This window comes from Peromyscus eremicus, chromosome 10 (assembly GCF_949786415.1).
Source record: "Peromyscus eremicus chromosome 10, PerEre_H2_v1, whole genome shotgun sequence".
Taxonomy (NCBI): Eukaryota; Metazoa; Chordata; class Mammalia; order Rodentia; family Cricetidae; genus Peromyscus; species Peromyscus eremicus.
Window position 1 is genome coordinate 88,864,591 of NC_081426.1, and position 19,274 is coordinate 88,883,864.

A 19,274-nucleotide genomic window follows, 5' to 3' on the forward strand; every position below is an offset into this window, starting at 1 on the left:
AAGCGTGGTATTCCTTTTCCTTGAGTTTAGAAAACGTGAGCTTCTATCTTATGCTACAAATACAAGAATAAGTTATAGTGCCTGCCCCAAGCCTTCCGAGTCACAGAGCCAAGGGAGTAGGGTGAGTGCTTGGAGTGTATACCGGGAGGAGCTGGGGGCATTTCAGCCGTGATGACTCTGCAGAAGGGACTGTAAAAAGGGTAGATGACTCCTTATTTAACCCCAACAATTAAAGAGCTTGAAAGCAACCCGCCACTTACAACATTTAGAACAAAAAACAGCTGGGCCATTGAAAATCAGTGTCTTAGATCCATCAGAAAATTGAAGTCACATGAACTCCCTCAAACCTGGACAGATGGGCGGGTGGAGAATTGTTGCTGAGATCGGCTTAGGTGGAGGTGATACCATTGGAACCAGTGCCTGCTTAGCACCTCAACAGAACTGACCTTCCTGCAGACCAGATTCTCAGGGTTATCATTGGAATTCCTTGCATTTCAGCACTGGGCAGGGGGTGGGGGTGGGTGGGTGGGGGCTGGCGGGGCGGGGGGGGTGACTTTTGAAGTACTCTCATTGTTTTGAAATACACCTAGGAAACAATAGCTTATTTTGAAAGAATACCCAAATTATTTTCCATAAGACACACTTGACCTTTAAGGAAATGACTTTGCCAGGACTTTGTCTGACCTAGAGAACTGATGCACAATTCCACCTTCCTTTAAATCTTTTGTTTCTTGCAATTGTAGAAGGTCAAGGCTCAGGGAGTGGCTAAGTAAGAAATAGACATATGGGGTCAGAAAGGGGCCTCAGCCAGTGAAAGCAGTTGCCTTGTAAGCTTGCTGTCCTGAATTTAACCCTGAAGCCCATGTGAAAAGATAATGGCGTGCTTCTCTAGTCCAAACACTATGGTGACGAGATGTGAGGCGAGAGACAGGAGAACTGGCCTAAATCTGAAGAGCCAGCTAGCTTGGAGTATGCAGTGTGGCAAAACTCAAGGAGACCCTGCGGCAAAGCGGGGCTGGAAGTCAACCAGCTCAAAACTTGTCTTCTGGGACTGGAGACAGGGTTCAGTAGTTAAGAGTACTTACTGGCTGCTCCTCCAGAGGACCCAGATTCAATTCCCAGCACCCTCCTGGTGGTTCACAACCGTCTAACTCCAGTTATGGGGATCCATACCCCCCTCTTCTGGCCTCCGAAGGTGCCAGGTGTGCCAGTGAAGCCTGGACATACATGCAGGCAAAACACATGTACACATAAAAAAGTTCTAAAAAAAATAATTTAAAAATTGTCTTTTGACTGGCACATGTGAATCATGGAACATGTGTGGCCCTTTTCACACATACATCATATGTAGTTAAACATGATCATAATATAGAGTGCTTCCCAGATATTACCATATCTTCAGGGATCCATTGAATTGTGACTTTGAGAGTTCAAGACAGACCGGAAGAAGGAATTCTGAGGGATTTCCTCTCAAAGAGGAAAAGCAGGAAGCCGCAGCCTCCTTCAGTTACAGGTGTAGGGACAGTCAGTCCAGCTCCTGCTCAGGTTATCATTTACTCTTACCAAAAGCCTAATTACCAGGAGCCTGGTACCTCATGCATCACGTCCGACTTCCAGCCAAAACATCACCAAACTCTCTAAAAGACATTGCAAGAGATATGGCAGGCGTCAGTGTTAATGTGAAATGGCATGCGTAGGCCTTGGCAGGGTGGGCCAAGGTGCCCCAGTGGGTGGGGGAGACACGCCAGGCAGATGCAGCGGGCAGCGGGTGGAGCGGTGGAAAGTTACACCATGCAGACACGGTATCCACGTGGGAAGTTCATTAAAGGAGGGGATAGGGGTGGGCGGAGAGAAAAGGAGAGAAAGGAAGGCAGAGGTGTGGCAGCCTCGAGAAGAGAGGGAAAGGAAGGGGTGGTGGTTTTTTTTCTTAGAAGACGCTGGACGGCCCCAAGGGGCAGCTCAGAATGCTAACAGTCAGAACAAGACTAATATCAAATGAGGGGGTGTTGGAATTCTCAGGCCAGGAATTGATAGCAACCATGATTAATATGCCAAGGGCTCTAATAGAAAAAGTGGACAACACATAAGGACAGATGGGTAGATAAACAGGTTGAAATCAGAGAAAGAAATGAATGCCCACTGTTGAGTTCATCATTAGGCTGGAGGTGGCCGAGAGACGACATGGTGAGCCCAAAGCCATCTATACGGAAGCTGTCCATAGTAAAAACTTCTCAAACTCAAGTGGAAAGCGGCAAAGTGGGACTGGAAGGATGTCTAAGAACTGGGGGAAATTAGGAAAAGTTCACATGTAATGACAATACCAGAAGAAGAAAGGAAGAGAATATTTGAAATAATGCCTAACAATGTTCCAAAGCTAGTAATATACACCAAGTTACAGATGCAGGAAGTTCAGAAACCTAAGTAGCAGTCACGTATGGAAACATGCCTGTCTCGGCGCTGGGGCGGCTGACACGGGAGGATTTCGAGCTTGAGGCTAGCCCAGGAGACACCTTGTCTGGAAAAATAAATAACACAAACATCAAGTAGGAATTGTGGGTATAGCTCAGTGGTAAAGCCATGCATAGCATGCATGTGGCCTGGGTTCACTCTCCAGTCCCAAAAACAAATGTAGAAAAAAGTAACGTCAGAAAATAGTCTGTGTGGTCGCCAACACCGTTAACCCCGGCCCTCTGGACTACGTCAGAAGACCCTGTCTCTGAAAACAAGAACTCTGATTACAAACTGGGACGTATGAGTTGTCTTTAACACCCGGATAGATCATTTGAATTGCAGCAACCAGAGACAGGGAATGTTGAAAAAGACAAAACACCTCACCTCTAGAGGAAACCTGAATAAGAATCACATCGGCTTTCTCTTCAGAAATCATTCAAGAACAGAGCAGAGTAGGAAGAGGTTAGGCAGGACCTCCGGGCAGAGAGACAGGAAAAGGAGATGAATCTAGGTGCTAGAGAGATGCCAGAGGAGACAGAGAGGAAACGGGAGGTGTGAGATGGAAGAGAGATAAAAAGCCATGAGGCAAAATGTAGATTAATATAAATGAATCCATTTACGTTATAAGAGCTAGTGAGACAAGGCCTAAGCTATAGGCCAAGCTTTCATAATTAATAAGTCTCCAGGTGTTTTGTTTTGTTTCTTTCGTGAGCTGGCGGACAAAGAAAAGTCAGACTGCTCCTGGAATGTTCACTATGGAAAGCCTTGCTTTGTCAGAAACATGCTGATAAGTAACAGGGAAGGAAAGTGTCTCAGAGCAGTTCATTATCTGTAGCTCGTAGCTTCCACACCCCACCTCAAGCTTCGAGGATCCAAGTACTGAACTGCTATTGTTGAAAGTCCAGACACGGAACACCTGAGCGGGAGGGGGAGCGGGGGTGCAACGATGAGGCTGACTCCTTAAAATTAACTGGTGATGAAAGCATTTGGGTGAAGACAAAGATGCATAAAGAATGTATGTAGCAAGGGCTGAAAGAGTGGCTTGGGGGTATAGCAATTACTTCGCACCTGTGAGGCACCACACCCAAAACGAAACAATCCTCTTAGTAAAATCTTTTATTTGGTGTATGTTTCAAGTGTAAAAAATTCATAAGCTGGAATATTCGGTGATGCGGGAGCGAGAAGCCAAGTCAAACAGCAACATCCATTTAAAATAAATCAGAAAGTCGAATTTCTGAAATGCCATCCTCTCGGAATTATCTCGTCATCCATCGTATCTCAGTTGCAAAAGATTTGGAAAGACTCCGGCTGAAGAGGAGTGTTCTGGGTTCAGCGGCTTCAGCAAGAGCTCTCCCCTGTGAGGGTAGCACAGAATTCCTCAATCTACCTTTCTGTTTTTAATAAACATTAATTTGCAACAGCATCTTAGAAACACTGAGAAGTTACACAGGTTGTGCCGAGTTCTCAGACACCCTGCGCCCCGTTTCCCTGTTAGTTAATATCAAGTGTTACCACAGCGCGGACTAGATTCAGATTCAGTTTTACCAAGCTGCCTTTTCTGTTCTGGGATCCAGTTCAAGTGCTGAATTGCACTGGGTCATTATGTTCCGTAGGTTCCTCTCGTCTAATAGTGTATCAGAGTTCCCTTATTTGTCCATTTGTTTTTAAATTTTTTTAAATTATTTTATGTGTATGACTGTTTTGCCTGCATGCCTGTCTGTGTACATGTGTACCTAGTTCCCATGGAGTCCAGAAGAGAGCATCACATTCCCTGGAACTGGAGTTACGGACAGTGTGAGCCATCATGTGGGTGCTGGGAATCGAACCTGTGACCTTTCCTTCTAGCCCTGTGGATTTGTTTTGTTTGGAGACTGGGTCTCATGTAGCCCAGGCTGGCCTCAAACTCACTCTGCAATTGAGGCTAGCCTTGAACTCCTGATCCTCCTGCCTCTACCTTCCCAAGTGCTGGGATTATAGGTGTATGTCTGTTTTATAAAATAGCGAGAATCAAATGTAGGGCTTTGTACACCCGTGGTGTACCAATCCAGCTTCACCCCTTTCCTGTGTCCAGTTTTATTGTCAGTGAATAACAATATCCAAATTGATCATCAGAAGTCAGAAGCATGGAATATATTTTATTTTGAACCAGCTCGAAGATTCAGTGAGCTAATTTCTCTGAGATTAAAAACAAAAGTTCAGCCAAGATCTGGTGGTGCACACCTTTTTTCCTGGCACTCAAGAGGTAGAGGCAGGCTCTCTGTGAGTTCGAGGACAGTCTGGTCTAGAGAGCAAGTTCCAGGAGAGGCAGGGCTGTTACACAGAAAAACAATGTCTTGGAGAAAAAAAAAGTTCAGTTGTGCTGACCCATTAGTATGTATATGTGGTTACATGATTTGTTCACATTGTTAATGTTGAGAATGAAAATTCCCGGGGTTAGGTGGGGTGGGGAGCTATGTCTGTCTGGCTGTGAACAAAACATCTCCTAGAAAGAGTCTGTGTCTGCAGAGCAGAGACTGACAGACTGATTGGGTTCTTGGTACTGTGGAGACATTGGAAAGGGCTTTGGGAGGCTTGAGGAACTGCCATTTTGAGTTGTTATTTCCAACAATGAGTTCTGTTTCCCAAGTCCCACGTTGACTCACCATCCAGCTCCTTAGAAAGCATTCATGGCTCTCCTCCGGTTAATGTCTCTCTTGATTTGGCACACAGAGCAAACAGAACAGAAGAGGGTGGCCATATAGTCATTACAAATAGATCCCTGCGGAAGACATGAAGGCGTGTGAATGTACAACCTGCGGCTTGTGGATTTTAAAGAAAGCCAAAGCACGCACACAGGGTCAGAGGGAACCTCCAGAGGCATTTCTTTCCTTCCCCCACTTGGGTCCTGGTCTTCCAGTTTGACAGGAAGTGCTTTTCTGCTCAGCCGTCTCACTGGCCCTGGATTCGGTTTAGACGGATACCTCCAGAAAAACCATAACTGACCACAAGACACTTGCCTCTCCATTGCAGTACTCTATGATTCTGAGAATAGAAGATCCACTCCAACTATCAAGCCCAAGAATACAATAAAGAGATTCAGAAAGTCAGATCTCACAACCAGGAAGCTCCTGGCTCTAAGTTGTTACAGCAGAATGAGAAACTCGAGACACGTGACTCTGTGAACGTTTTTTTTTTTTTTGGGAAGAGAATTAGGGAAGTGACAGTTTGGGGTCAAAGTACTCCTAAGTACTAATGAAAAAAGTAAAAGTTTGACAGGAAATGTAACCACATAAGACGTCGACTGTGATGTTGAATGAAGAAGCACCGTGGTCACAATGTAAAACCTGGACATGGAATTAGCCAAAGGTACAGAGACCTGTGTAGGAGGGAGTGGGTAGGAACAGGAAGGGACACAGGACCACAGCCCAGGCCTCTGTGAAGTCCATAGGTAAAGCCTACATCAAGAAGCGAATATTCAGCCGGGCGGTGGTGGCGCACGCCTTTAATCCCAGCACTCGGGAGGCAGAGCCAGGAGGATCTCTGTGAGTTCGAGGCCAGCCTGGGCTACCAAGTGAGTTCCAGGAAAGGCGCAAACCTGCACAGAGAAACCCTGTCTCGAAAAACCAAAAAAAAAAAAGAAGCGAATATTCAAAGGAAAAGCAAAAAAACTGTTCTGTAGAGGGTCACACAGGTGAAGGAAGTTAGGGAATGGTTGTTTTTCTTGACAATCTACAAAATGAGATTTATCATTTAAAGAACAGTTTGCTTCAGAGTTTTCACCCGTTAAAAACGAAAGCCAACCTAGAGAGCAGGGACTTTGGTAAGGCCGGGGATCCTGAGCAGTTTAACACGGTGGAGGAGAAAGTCAAGCTGAGTCGCAGATCCATCAACCCGAAGCATCCCTGGGGGACGGGTGGGGACACTACACTAGATAAACCCCAAGCTCAGAAACAAGGAGCAGGGGAGGTGGGAAGCAGGCAGTGTGGTTCTCCTGGGACAATCAAACCCAGGGCCTCCTCATGTGGGTCTCAGGGCTCCAGGAGAGGCCCAGTAGGAAACAGTGGGCAGTGTCCTAAATATTAGATTGCTAGCTCACAGGGTACATACACTCTGAGAGATACTGCCAAGTATTCTTCCAAGTTTACAAACGGTCAGCATTTACACGAATGTATTTCTATGAGTTAAACGGATAGAAACAAGTTATTGTTTATTACCAAGTGGTAGACTTGGTTATTAAAAGGTTCAATTTTCACTTTTTATTTCATATATTTCTGTTTAAATTTGTTTACATATTTTCACATTGCTTTGTAATAAAATAAAACTAGTTAAAATTTTCAAGTGAAAAAAAATTTTTCACTGAAATAAAATAGGTCCCTAGAAAATGTCGCACATTTGTTTGTTCCCTGTGACGGTGAAGTTTGTGTGTTACCTTGTCTAGGCCACAGTTGAACATAGATGTTTGCTTCACCAGTATTCTAGATGGTTTTTGAAGATTTATTTGAGATAAAATTAACGTTTAAACCTGTAGACTTGAAGTATAGCAGATTACCTCACATAATGTAGATGGACTTCTCTTCCAATTAGTTGAAGACCTTTTTACAATTAGGACCTGAGGCTAGGTTGGCCGGCTAGGGAGCCACTGGGGTCCATCTGTCTCCACCTTTCCAGGACGGGGACTGAACTCAGGCTTGCAGAGCAAGCATTCTACTGACTGAGCTCTCCTCAGCTTTCTCCTTCCTCCTGTTCCTCCCTCCTCTTCCTTCTGACAGGGTCACACTGGGCAGCTCAGACTCCCAGCCTTCCTACCTCAACCTCCCAAGTCCTAAGATTACAGGTGCGTGTGCCACCATGCTCAAATAGTTGAAGACCTTGGAAGAGGAAGAAGATGAAGAAGAACAAGAGGAAGAGGAAGAGGGAGCAGAAGAGGAAGGAGGAGGAGATGGATTTCCCTTGAATTAGGAAGAGTCCTGCTCGAACACTGCCTTGTGGACTTCAATTCACTCATGACTATCTAGCTGCTTCGAGTGTTGGACTTACTGGTTTCCATCATTGCATTACTTTACAACACATCACTCTCTATGACTTTTTTTTTTTCTTTTGGTTTTTCAAGACAGGGTTTCTCTGGGTAGCCCTGGCTGTCCTGGAACTCACTCTGTAGACCAGGCTGGCCTGATCCTCCTGCCTCTGCCTCCTGAGTGCAGAGACTAAAGGAGTGCACCACCACCATTTGACTTTTTCTTTACAGCTGTCTCTGTCTCTGTCTCTCTCTCCACACACAGAGGGAGGCACATATATACATATATATTTAACATATATACATATATATAACGTACATTCCTATATGATATATAGAAATGTGTGTACGTACACATTTGCACGCACATCTACTTACCCTACGGGCTGTTACTTTGTGTAACTCTGATTAAAATGCTACCCCATTTCATACGGTGATGTAGGTGTAACGCAAAGTGCATGCATGGACAGTTTGGATTGGATGTCACCTCTCTGCGATACCAGGGCACACCTCTGGGTCAAAGGCTCCGCCTCTTACACACTTGGAAGTCTTCATTGGTAAAATATGGCGGATCCTCCCCCACCACACGCACAGGCATCACCAGGGTGGTGGAGAGTTCAGGCACCTAAAGTATAGTGGGTCCCAAACAATCCTCCTCTACTGTACTACACAGTTGCAAATATAAAGAACTTGCTTTCCAGGATGTTCAGAGGCACACAGGGAGAGGGTCTACTGCTCTGTTGACTGGACTGAAGACTGTACACACTGCACACCTCTGGCTACCCAGACTCAGAGCCTGAATACCATCAATGGCGGCCACTCCTCCAACGGCTATGGTACACCCGGTTGCAGACTGCAATGATAAAAGGTGAGAGACTCACGGGAATGCCGTATCGGGTTCGGTAGAGGGTCCTCATCGCCACACTTGTCCCACACAAACAGCATTCATTCATGTCAGCTGCCACTTGACACCCAAGACACATAAAGCAGAACGTCCCACAGAGGCCTGGAAACACGAAAGCAGGGGTACAAGTCACTTGTCTGCCCCCATCAGCTCCACCAAGAGCAGTCACAACAGGAGGCCTTTCCCCTCTCTGCTGTTTGGGTGGAGCTTCATTACATGCCCCCCTCCCCCATCCCTTCAAGAGTGACTGCACATGGAAAAGATCCAGCTCTTTCTGCAGTAGTGCCTGCCACTCAGGTGTTAATTACCGAAACCTACCCATGTTCCAGGTAAAACCCTCGGTACTAACCATGCTCCCAACTGGAATCCAATAGGGATCTAATAGGAAAGAATGTCCAGTGGAGAACCAGTTCACTTCAGAGCGGAGCCTATAAGGCCCTGAGTGGTAAATACCTCCTGAGCTGAATAGTGAAGTGTGGTTAGAAAATTTTAAAACGAATGAAAGGGAACAGAGTCTCTTTGAGATAATTTGTCATATCCATTCACTGTGGCCAAGGTCCTGGGATAGGGTAGGGATGAAGTTACGGGGTGACATAGGCCTAAGGTGGTGTGTGTGTGTGTGTGTGTGTGTGTGTGTGTGTGTGTGTGTGTAAGGGGAGAATGATTTGGTCAGATCTGCATTAAGAAAATCTTCTTAAAGCGGGTGGTGGTGGTGCACCTTTTAATTCCAGTACTCAAGAGGTAGGGTCAGAGGCAGGCAGATCTGAGTTCAAGGCTAGCCTGGTCTACAGAGCGAGTTCCAGGACAGCCAGAGCTACACAGAGAAACCCTGTCTTGAAAAACCAAAACCAAAAATAAAAAAAAAAAAAATAAATGAATAAATCTGCCACAAAACAGTGAAGGCTACCTCCCCCCCCCTTAAAAAATTACAATTTATTTAGTGTGTGTGCGCACACAGTGAGAAATCATAGGATAATTTTCAGGTGCTAGTCCTCTCCTTCCACCACGTGGCTCCTGGGGCTCAAACTCGGGCTGTCGGACTTGGCCACCGGCACTTTTCCCACTGAACCATCTTGACAACCCTACATTAAAGTTCAAATATCCAAGTAATTGTACATTCAAATAATTGAGTGGTGACTTGGGGCTGGAGGATTAAATGTTAATGTTTAGGAAATTTGACTATTGTAAGTCTTTATTATCACTTTGATTTTCGGATGTCAGAAACAATGTCATGAGACACATTAGTCAATCGGCCCTGTTACCTAGTAAGTCAAAGAGCGCTCATGCGTAATTCCTCTGTCTATGCTCTCCTGTAATTATTAGCCTCCTTTGGTTTCAAGTTCCGTTCCATTGCAAGTTAAAGCTTGTGTATTTCCTTACGATTCTTAGGAACAGGCTTCAAAGCAAACCTTTTGTTCCTGATTTGCTGAGAACAGTCTCTGGTCCCCTTGGCCACCCCACCTCATTTTCTTCCAAGATCGCTTGGACAGAGATCTTATTGCATGCAGGAAAACTTAACTGTACAGATTGAAATAGTTCTCTGTGGCTGTGCCAAAACTGGCTGAAAAGTGTCCTGTGATGGGACATGATGTAACTATAAAACAAGATTTTAATATATGTGTAACCAAAAAGAGATTTTTGTTGCTGGTTTTTTAATCCCAGCAATCAGGAGGCAGAGGCATCTCTGTGAGTTTGGGGCTAGTCTGGTCTACATAGTGAGTTCCAGGACAGCTAGAGCTACACAGAGAAACCCTGTCTCAAAAAACAAACAAACAAAATTAGGTTCAAGTAAAAATGTTTCATTCACATATAATCTGTTTATAATTATTAGGCCAAACCCATTCAGTTTTAGAATCATTTAAGACTTCCAATGTTACCTTAACTCTAGGAGTTATTTTAGGGGTAACATGATTACTTTTGATAGACAGGAGAAAAATCAGCTGTAATCATTAGACTGTCTTTGATTTTGACTGCGTCATTCCAGGATGCCCAGGCGTCTGAATAAGTTAGCAACTTTCAACATATTGGGGGAAGAACGGAACAGTGTATCAATGTTGGGGGCACCTTCCCCGCACTTACAGACTCCACAGTCGCTGAAGCAATCGCACAGGCTGGTCTGCCAGTTGGAGTTTTGGGGAGCACGAACAAATCCGGGTTGAGTCACGATGACCGTTGGTGCCTGAGCCATCTTCGATGCGAGGTCTCAAAAGCTCAGGTCTGAAAAAGAAAATGTTGGCGTTTGCTGCCTGGAGCTGCTGTGGGTAGGCACCAGGTTCTACTCCTAACTAACTGCTGTGCTCCGCTGGCTAGGGACGTGGTTGGAGAAATCAGCTTGTTGATCTCTCATAGTATTTCCGTCTCCACCTCTGAGGAGCAGAGGCCCCAGGGGAAAGGAGTTCACTGAACTGGAAAGGCGAACAGATGAGTCTCATGGGCAGAAGAAATGAAAGAGTGTTGATCACAAGCTATTTTCAGACAGATACCTGCTGTCCAGGAAGAGGGAACAGATGACTGGCCTGTGACAGTGGTGGGGACCATGGGAAACAACCTTCTCTTAAGCTGAATGGCCTAAACTTAGTGCATATCCACTCTCCTCCCCATCTTGATCTGTCTCTTCCGGTTTTGACAACCTCCCTTGGTTCCAAGTTGCACCTTTGTCCGAGCTGCTTAGCCCCTGACACCTGGCAGGAACTAGCAAGCCCTGATAATCATCCTGACTGGTTTCCTATTGTGTTTTGTCAGCGGTGATGTTTATTTGTTTACCCGAGTCAGGCTCTCATCACGTAGCCCAGGCTAGCCTCAAGCCTTCCAAATGCGGGAATTACAGGTGTGTATGTCACCATTCCCAGCCCAGCATCTGTTGACCATTGTAATAACCAGTAAATAACTCTAAATGTTTCTCTTCCCATTACTGAGTATGCTATGAAAATAGTTTGTAGTTTTAAAAGATTTAGTAAAGCAAGTATAAGTAGATAGGGTACAATATTTGACATTGAGAATGTTAAAAAAAAAAAAATCCAAAGCAAGAGAGAGTCAAGAGTCCCAAGGTTAGGAAAATGATGAAAAGACAGGATCAAATAGTTTACAAAAGAAATGGGGGAAAAAAAGCTTAAATATGTAAAAAGATGCTCAAAGTCTCCCAACAGTAGGGAAAATGCTGTCTGTTAGGCAAAACTTGAGGGGCTTGTGTGAGGCGATTGCCCGGCATTGGCAGGGCCCCAGGGTGGATCTTTAGCACTAAAACTTGGTCAGAGCAGTCAGGAAAGAACATATCATGGACTTGCTGGAGGGCAAGTGTCTTAGGTGAGAAGAGCTTGCAGGAAGCACTGTGCTGAATAATATGATTGTGACTGGGTTAACTTGGAAAACGCAAATGGTGAGGTCCCTCTGAGGCTTTTGAACACAATGGTGGAGGACCCAAAGACGAGCAAAACTTCAAAACTGTCAGCACATGCCTATAGTCCCGGGCACCTGGGGAGCCGAAGCAGGAGGATCACTGGGGTCCAGTTCTAGACCAGCCTGAGCAATGTAGCAAGATCTTGTCTAAAAAAACAAAAACAAAAGAATTAAATATCATTAGGGCATGTGCCAGGATTCAGGGAACCACGAGGCAAGCAGGTTTACGAGCATATAGACACATACATAGATGTGATAAGAGGTATATAAAGATAACGTTCTGATTATGTTAGGTAGATATGATAGAGGTACATAAAGATATGTTCTGATTATATCCACAGAGAGAGTACACCTAGTGCCCAAATCTTGATTACCAAATGCCATTGTTCAAAAGGAAGAGCAGGGTTCACTAATGCGTACCTCCAGAGCTGGGGGAGAGGAGGCCTGAGATGAACCTGGGGAGTGTGATATCAGCAAGAAGAGGCCTCAAGAGTAGATCTAAGCAAATGAAACACTGCTGAGTGGGGAGAGGGGTAGACTTCTGAGGCAATTTGATGGCCAGATTTAGAATTTGAGCAAAAAGTAATGTTATTGTTAGATTATAACTCATAAAATAAACAATCTGTAGCTCTCTCTATATATTATCTGTATCATTTCTGTACACTATTAGTATAAATAAATCAATTAACTTTTAAATGGAGAGAAAGGATGGTACTTTCTTCCTTAAAAAGTTCCAGTTAGCGAGTATAGAAGGAACAACAGAAATATAAGACTGTCGACTGGTGTACACCATAGTACTGACCCCTGCAGGCAAGATGGATGGGCGGAGTCTGTGATATTACTAGGGTATTTTTCATTTTTACCTGGGCTTCCTGGCTGATTATTCCTTCTCCAAAGCAAGCCATGGAGACTGGAATTTCACTTCCCCAAAGTCAAAGAAACTAATCTTCCCTTCCCATCGTTCTGTCTTGGAGTTGGCCATATAGACAGTTTCCGATCTCCTCCGTCAGACAGCCAATCACATATACCCACTGGATAATCCGGCCCCTGAGGCAGAACACTGAAGAATCTGTCCAGACCGGGCATGATGCTTCCCCACCTAGTCTGTGAGGCATTGGTGGCCACGCAGCGACATCCCCGCAAATGCCCAAAGGACAGAGTTTGAAGAGGGCTGGAAACGTAGTTCAGCAGGTAGAGTGCTTGCTTAGCAGGCAAGAAGCCCTGGTTTCCATCCCCAGCACTGTGTAAAACTAGGCACGGTAGCACATTCCAGCAATCCCAGGACTCAGGAGACAGAGGCAGGAGGATTAGAAGTCAGTTAAGTAGTGAGTTCGAGGACACCTGGGCTACAGGAGACCCCATTTGATAACAACAACAGCATCAGAAAGTCTACTTGAGTGTGGAGCAACAGGTAGTACACACTTGCAATCCAGGCTGAGGTAGGAGGATTGTGACTTTGAAGCCAGACAGTGCTCTGTAGGGAGACTGTGTAAATCCAAAGCAAAAGCAACTAAGTAGCAAGAATAAATAACAACGACCCCACAGAAAGTCTACAGGTAATTAGGTAAGCAAATGTACTCGCTCAAGGGAGAAGGCACGTAGTAAGGAATGGTGGCCTGTCAGGAAGAGTTGTTGGAAAGCTTTCTTACAGAACGTAGGCTGCAATTGAACGGTTTAGAAGAGAAACCAGGAAATAGAGATGCTACCAGAAGGTGAAGGGCAGTTTATGGTGACTCACACTCATTTGTTAAGGAGCAGCAGCTTTACTGACCAGAAAGTTGAACAAACTTCTTCCTACTGCTTTCAGTTCATTTTAAAAATTCACTCATTGCGGAGTACACACAGCTGGCCTGCGTGTTACTGGTTCCTCGCCAGCCTTGCTGTTGATGAGAGCTCTGACCGAAGCCACCCCACAGGTTCAAGCTGCTAAAAGGCCACATTTTTCCATCTTTGCCTTCCGGGGGTATCTTCCTCTGAAAGCATTTCCTTCTGTTTTCTTCCTCCCGTTTCCTCCATTCCTTTCTTTCTTTTGCGATTTATTTAGCTCATGTTCATATGCATTCATCTTCTCTCTCTCTCTCTCTGTCTCTGTCTCTGTCTCTGTCTCTGTCTCTCTCTCTCTCTCTCTCTCTCTGTGTGTGTGTGTGTGTGTGTGTGTGTGTGTGTGTGTGTGTATGAATGAGTGTAATTAGGGTTACTCACAGGAGCAAGGGCAACTAGCCAGTGACCACACCAGTAACCACACCAGTGACCGCACCAGTGAAGAAAAAAGTCTGTTTCCCAGCCACTGAACGATACCAATTGTACACTAATGATTAACCACACAGCCAGCTATTCCAGGAAAGGGGCTAACGCCGAGTCATAAGATATGCTAATCAAAATTTCGCTTGGATTTGTGGAACCCAGAAGGTCTGATGGCCTATGAATAACCACAGATGGTTGACCAGAAAGTAGTCTATCTGAAACTTATAACTACCGTAGGCCACACCTGGTATACCAGCCCAGAAATCTCTACATACGCCTTGCCTCTGTAGCCCCAATGCAAAATAGCTTTTCTTTTTTCTTTCTTTTTTTTTTTTTTGACTGGAGTGTTCATCTTCCAATTTTTTGAAATATCTTTACAGGATGCAACAGCAGCTCCTCAAATTTATTTCAACAGTTTCAGGAAAAGAAAGTAAAAAACATTGCTATAATAATTCGATTTCATTGCTGACCCTCTTCCCAGCTAACAAGAGCAGGTGTTTGTGAGCAGTGTTTACTGGTGCAAGACTTGAAAATGAGCCTCATAGGGGGCGCATTTCACCCACTGATGAGTGGGCAGACCCTAAGCACCTCAGCAATGCGTGAGGTAAAGCTTCCCAGGACTGTTCAGACCTCCCCACAGAAGTCCCCCAGCGCTTCCCTCCATCCCAAACTCCAACACTATAATGTCAGAAATCATATTCTGCGTGATTACTTACCACAATGCCTTGGAAAGCAAAGCATTTTAGAAAATGGAAAAGCATGTGTATCCAAGTTTGCTTTGCACTACTTTTGAATATTCAAATGCCAGAAAAAACACAAAAGAATACTGGGTGGTTACCTCAGAGTGAGCTGCTGGTAATTTTTTTCACTTTTATCTTTATTATTAATTATTTTTATGACAGTGTTAAAAAAATTGTTAGGACTGGGAGACACAGATCTGTGGTAGAGTACTTGCTTAGCATTTGATAGGCCCTGGTCTGGAGCCCCACCATAACAACAACAACAAAAAATTAGAACTACCAGGAAAAGCTCCAAAGCTATACAGAGAAACCTTGTCTCAAAAAAAAAAAAAAACAAAACAAAAAAATTAGAACTAGCATTTATTTCTTTTATAATGAAAACTTGAGGTAGCTTCTTTTTTTTAACCCTTGGGGGGGGGAAATCAAATCGACAACTAACATCTTTAAAGGGAGTAAGCCATCATCTATAGCTCTGGTTTTACTCCTGGGCTCAGTGTCCAGCACGACGCTGGTAGTTGGTAAGTGACAGCTGAGTGAGGGAAGGAACATCCTTTCTGCCATTGTTTTCAGAGGGAAATTATAATCCTTAACTCACTTCTTTTGCAAGAAGCCTGCATTGGGGTTATAATAGTGGGCATCTGGAGAGTTGAGAGAGAACCACAGGGCAGTGGTTCTATAGTTGTCCTTTGCCTGGCAACCCTCACTCAGCATATTGCAGATGTTTGTGTACTTGTATTATTTGAATATTGACTTCACAACCACTTGAGACCTGAACACTGGCCGAGTGCTTCTGAAGTCCATGGCAGTCTGTACCTGAGGCAAAGAGGTGCCCCTGAACGTCTATCTGCTTATTGCCAGATAATCGGTAAAAAATATTTTCCTTTCTCTACTAGTAGCCTAAACAGTCATCAGTCTAAGTTGTATGCTACTAGCCAAGGTGGTGGTGCCCATAATCCTAGCACCTGGAAGGTGGAGGCAGGAGAAAAAAATATTGTAATAATAACCATAACACAACCTCATATCTTTTTCATTAAAAAATTTATGGGTTGCCGGGGGGGGGGGGTGGGGTGGTGGTGGTGGTGGTGGCGCATGCCTTTAATCCCAGCACTTGGGAGGCAGAGCCAGATGGATCTCTGTGAGTTTGAGGCTAGCCTGGTCTACAGAGCTAGTCCAAGACAGGCTCCAAAGCTACAGAGAAACCCTGTCTTGAAAAAACCAAAAAAAAAAAAAAATTATGTTTTAATGTATGAGGGTTCCATCTGTAGGTATGCTTACATACCATAAGAGGGCATCAGATCCCATTATAGATGGTTGTGAGCCACCATGTGCTTGCTGGGAATTGAACTCAGGACCTTCGGAAGAGCAGCCAAGTGCTCCTAACCACTGAGCCATCTCTCCAGCCCTTCCTTTTCATTTTCTTAACCCAGGATAAATTTGAAAACATGTATCATGTGCCCTACACACATGGGAATTATTTTCAGTCTCTTTGGTATTCTAAATATTTTTTTTCTATTTCTAATGCAGACAAAATCAAATTACAAATAAAATAATACATTAAAATGTTGCATGTTTCTTTCATGGGTTTCTTTTTCTCTCTTTCTCTCTGGGGTACTGGGGACTGAACCGAAGGCCTCCTGCGTGTTCGGCAGCTGCACTCTAAGATGCCCAGCTAAGTTCCTCTTTTGAAGTTGGGAAACTGCCGAGTGGGAAACTGTGGGGCAAGAGGTTCTGAATACCAAGACACCCGTGAAGGTTGGCTGCAGCTGTGGGGTAGGATGCTCTGCCCAGTACACTCTAGAGCATTCCTAGGGGGAATTAGCGGTCCAGGGTTGCCATTTGCCACTTTCGCGGCTTATTCTCAAGAGGATTTTATACTGTCAAGCCCACCATTTCTTACAGAAGAAACACCCCCCTCCATATTTAAAGACCCAAGAGGCGGAGCCGAAAGTGCAGCTCTGAGAAGCGCAGGCTGAGCACGCACGAGCCATAGACCCTGCCACGCTCCTGGTCCTCAGTGTGCTAACCACACAAACCCTCCAACAGAAGAACTAACCACAAAGCACTAAGAGAAGCCGGCAAACAGACTCACTCAGCGCACTCTTAGGAAGCCCTGTGAGCCTGTCACAACTCGGCCTCACTTGGGAGTTACAACAAAATGTAAAGTCCAATGCAGACTGTCCCCAGGACCTGACTTTTTTTTTTCCTATTGGCTTCAAGCATCAAGATGCGGAAGCCTTTAACCTTAGTCAACTCAAATGAAAGGTCACCAGGAAGTGAAGGGAAAAAAAATCTTCCCGGCATCTGCCTAATGTTGTTTATGTCTTGTTTCTGAGTGTTCTATGACCTAATGTTTGTGCCTGTTCCGTAGTCCTCAGAGTTTATGATATGTGAAGACTGTGCCCCAAACTGTGTTTGTCCACCCAGTCTCAACAAGCCAATTAGGAGTCAAATTAACAGTGGAAAGCAGGAAAAATGGCAGAGAAACCCAGTAACACCTCCACCCCATCCCCCACCCCCCAGTCTGTCCTCTGGATCCCGATTAAGGTTTAAACTAAAGGCTGCTGTGCGGCTAAGCACCACGTGGGCTGCGGTGGCATCCTGTAAGGTGGCCTGACGGTGTCAGAATTGTGTGGAATCCCTTTCTAAGAAACCAGTTCCTCTGGCTAACAGCATGAGATTCCTGGGGAATTTCTTTAAACACGCAAAGCTGATGGTAAGATCGAGACACATGTGTCTCTTTAGAATGTCTTCATTTCTGCCAGACCTGTCTCAAAGCATTCGGAAAGCTTGCTGGCCATGTAGATTCCTGGTCACTACTCTGGGAAACTGGTTAGTCTAGGGTCTGGAAGTTTGTAATTAGCATCTTCGGGGCTGCAGCCCCTGTGCCATAGGGCATGTGGCTACTTTGAATGTAATTATGTACAGAAAAAGGTCTTTCTTTCCCCAGGCAGCAACAGCACATGCAAAATCAGCTCATGGTACCTCACAGGCCCCTTGGTTGGGGTGGAGATCTTCACTCTAGTACCTCGCAGACCTTGTAGCCTCTTGGTTTGTCCATTTCTCTGTTTTTAATAATTACACATCCATTTAAAAAACATGTATTGACCCATCCACAAGTGTAAGCGTCTTGTGATAGACGACTTGCTGTGGACCGAGGAGATCCCTGTCATTCCCTGTCCATGGGGGCAGCCCTGCCCGGAGCTCTGCTTTGTACACTGTCTTTGAATGTACAACAGGGAAGAGAGTGATAAGGTTCAGGAAAAAAAGAAAAAATGGAGATGAGGAGACTGAAATGGGAATCTCAGTGGGCAAGCCTTGAAAAGCGGCATGACCAACACCTTCCCCTTCAGAAGTGTCTTTGTGAGGAATGGTCTCTGCTGGGAAATCTTGCGGTATTATTAGGCTTACATGTTGAACCTCTTAATTTTAACTATTAGTCTCAGGCTCATTCTTGTACCTATATTTCTGCCTCAGAACACCCCACTCTTTAGAAAGACAGTACACTGGCTTCATAAAATTATGTTATATGGCCCTGATTATATTAACAAATCTTAATAATATTGATTAGCTCAGGTTCTAAACAATACGCTTAGATTTTCTTCTTTCTGTTGTATATTGGTATTACAATTTTTTTCTGTCACACATGATCTCTCTATCAAATGAGAGATGTGAAAGGTAGCTCTCCTCTTTTTGCACATCAGTGAGTTCCAGAATTAAATTTCCATAGTAGTTAGATGTTTGCTTTCATGAGAATTCCTAAGGATTCTCAAACTTCACAAACGAAATCTACAAAAATCCCACCTAGTTTTTGCGGGGTAGTTTAAACAGACAAACATTTTTCATGCACAAAGAAGCTAAGCCAGCTCCGGTGAAGAAAGAGAGGCAGGAATAGATCAAGTTGGTAAATAAAGCACATAAAATGCATCCCCCACTGAGCACAGTGTCTCCAGAGGATTCCCGCTGAGATGTCTCAAAGCATGACACTTAGCAAAATGCTTGCCCCATGATCGCTGAGTTTCACTAAATCCATTAAATTTAAAGCAGTTAAAGGAGAAAAATCTAATCTTCCAACAGAATCTCAAGCTATGGTAGGAATAAAACAAAACAATGGAATCACTTTTAAAGGAAACTTCCCCCCCACATTTGAAGAAGTTCTTAATAGCAGAGTACTTACAGTTGAAAAAGGTTGGAGCAGGAAGTGTCCTGTGGTCTGGAGTGGAATCCTCCTAGAAGTTAAGCTCGGAGGAGAGCCGAGGTGATCAGCTTTCAGGGGCAGCCAGCCGTCCAAAGAGCAGAGTCCTGTGTTCTGATTGGCTGTAGTAAACCAAGCAGAAGTGGATAAGAGATCTCTCTTACCAAATAGGGTATGTTCCTTTCCTTACAATGGACTAACTGTGATTGTACACCTTTCTGGGGAGGGGATGTGAATCATTCAGAAGCTGATGGGTGTTACCTGCCTGACAAAACTTACTGATTTTTACGCCTTATCTTCCTCTTTTAATATAATAAATAAGGAAACATTAGGCAACCTGGAATTGCAGACCTG

The 19,274-nt window shown here is 44.6% G+C and overlaps 1 protein-coding gene across 3 annotated transcripts; it reads right to left on the minus strand.

The window, feature by feature from the left end:
• Positions 1-3,549: 3,549 nt before the first annotated feature.
• On the minus strand, positions 3,550-19,028 carry Plac8 (placenta associated 8). 3 transcript variants are annotated; one of them, XM_059274805.1, is made up of 5 exons: positions 18,903-19,028; positions 10,428-10,565; positions 8,326-8,450; positions 5,094-5,209; positions 3,550-3,806 (listed from the first exon to the last, which is right to left on the minus strand). In XM_059274805.1, the coding sequence occupies exons 2-4, from the start codon at positions 10,534-10,536 to the stop codon at positions 5,105-5,107; spliced, it is 339 nt and encodes a 112-aa protein (XP_059130788.1). In that variant the 5' UTR covers positions 10,537-10,565; positions 18,903-19,028; the 3' UTR covers positions 3,550-3,806; positions 5,094-5,104. The 3 variants fall into 3 exon arrangements, with proteins under 3 accessions (XP_059130788.1, XP_059130790.1, XP_059130789.1); XM_059274807.1 differs by lacking the exon at positions 18,903-19,028 and adding an exon at positions 17,711-17,788; XM_059274806.1 differs by lacking the exon at positions 18,903-19,028 and having other exon boundaries at positions 10,428-10,665.
• Positions 19,029-19,274: the final 246 nt, after the last annotated feature.

Excerpts from the sequence above, each read along its gene's own strand:
- Plac8 (XM_059274805.1), bottom strand. The coding sequence starts at position 10,536 with ATGGCTCAGGCACCAACGGTCATCGTGACTCAACCCGGATTTGTTCGT. Across the intron at positions 8,451-10,427 it reads CTTCAGCGACTGTGGAGTCT|GCCTCTGTGGGACGTTCTGC; the intron begins GTAAGTGCGGGG and ends TCGTGTTTCCAG. Across the intron at positions 5,210-8,325 it reads GAACCCGATACGGCATTCCC|GGATCTATTTGTAATGACTA; the intron begins GTGAGTCTCTCA and ends TGTCTTCCGCAG.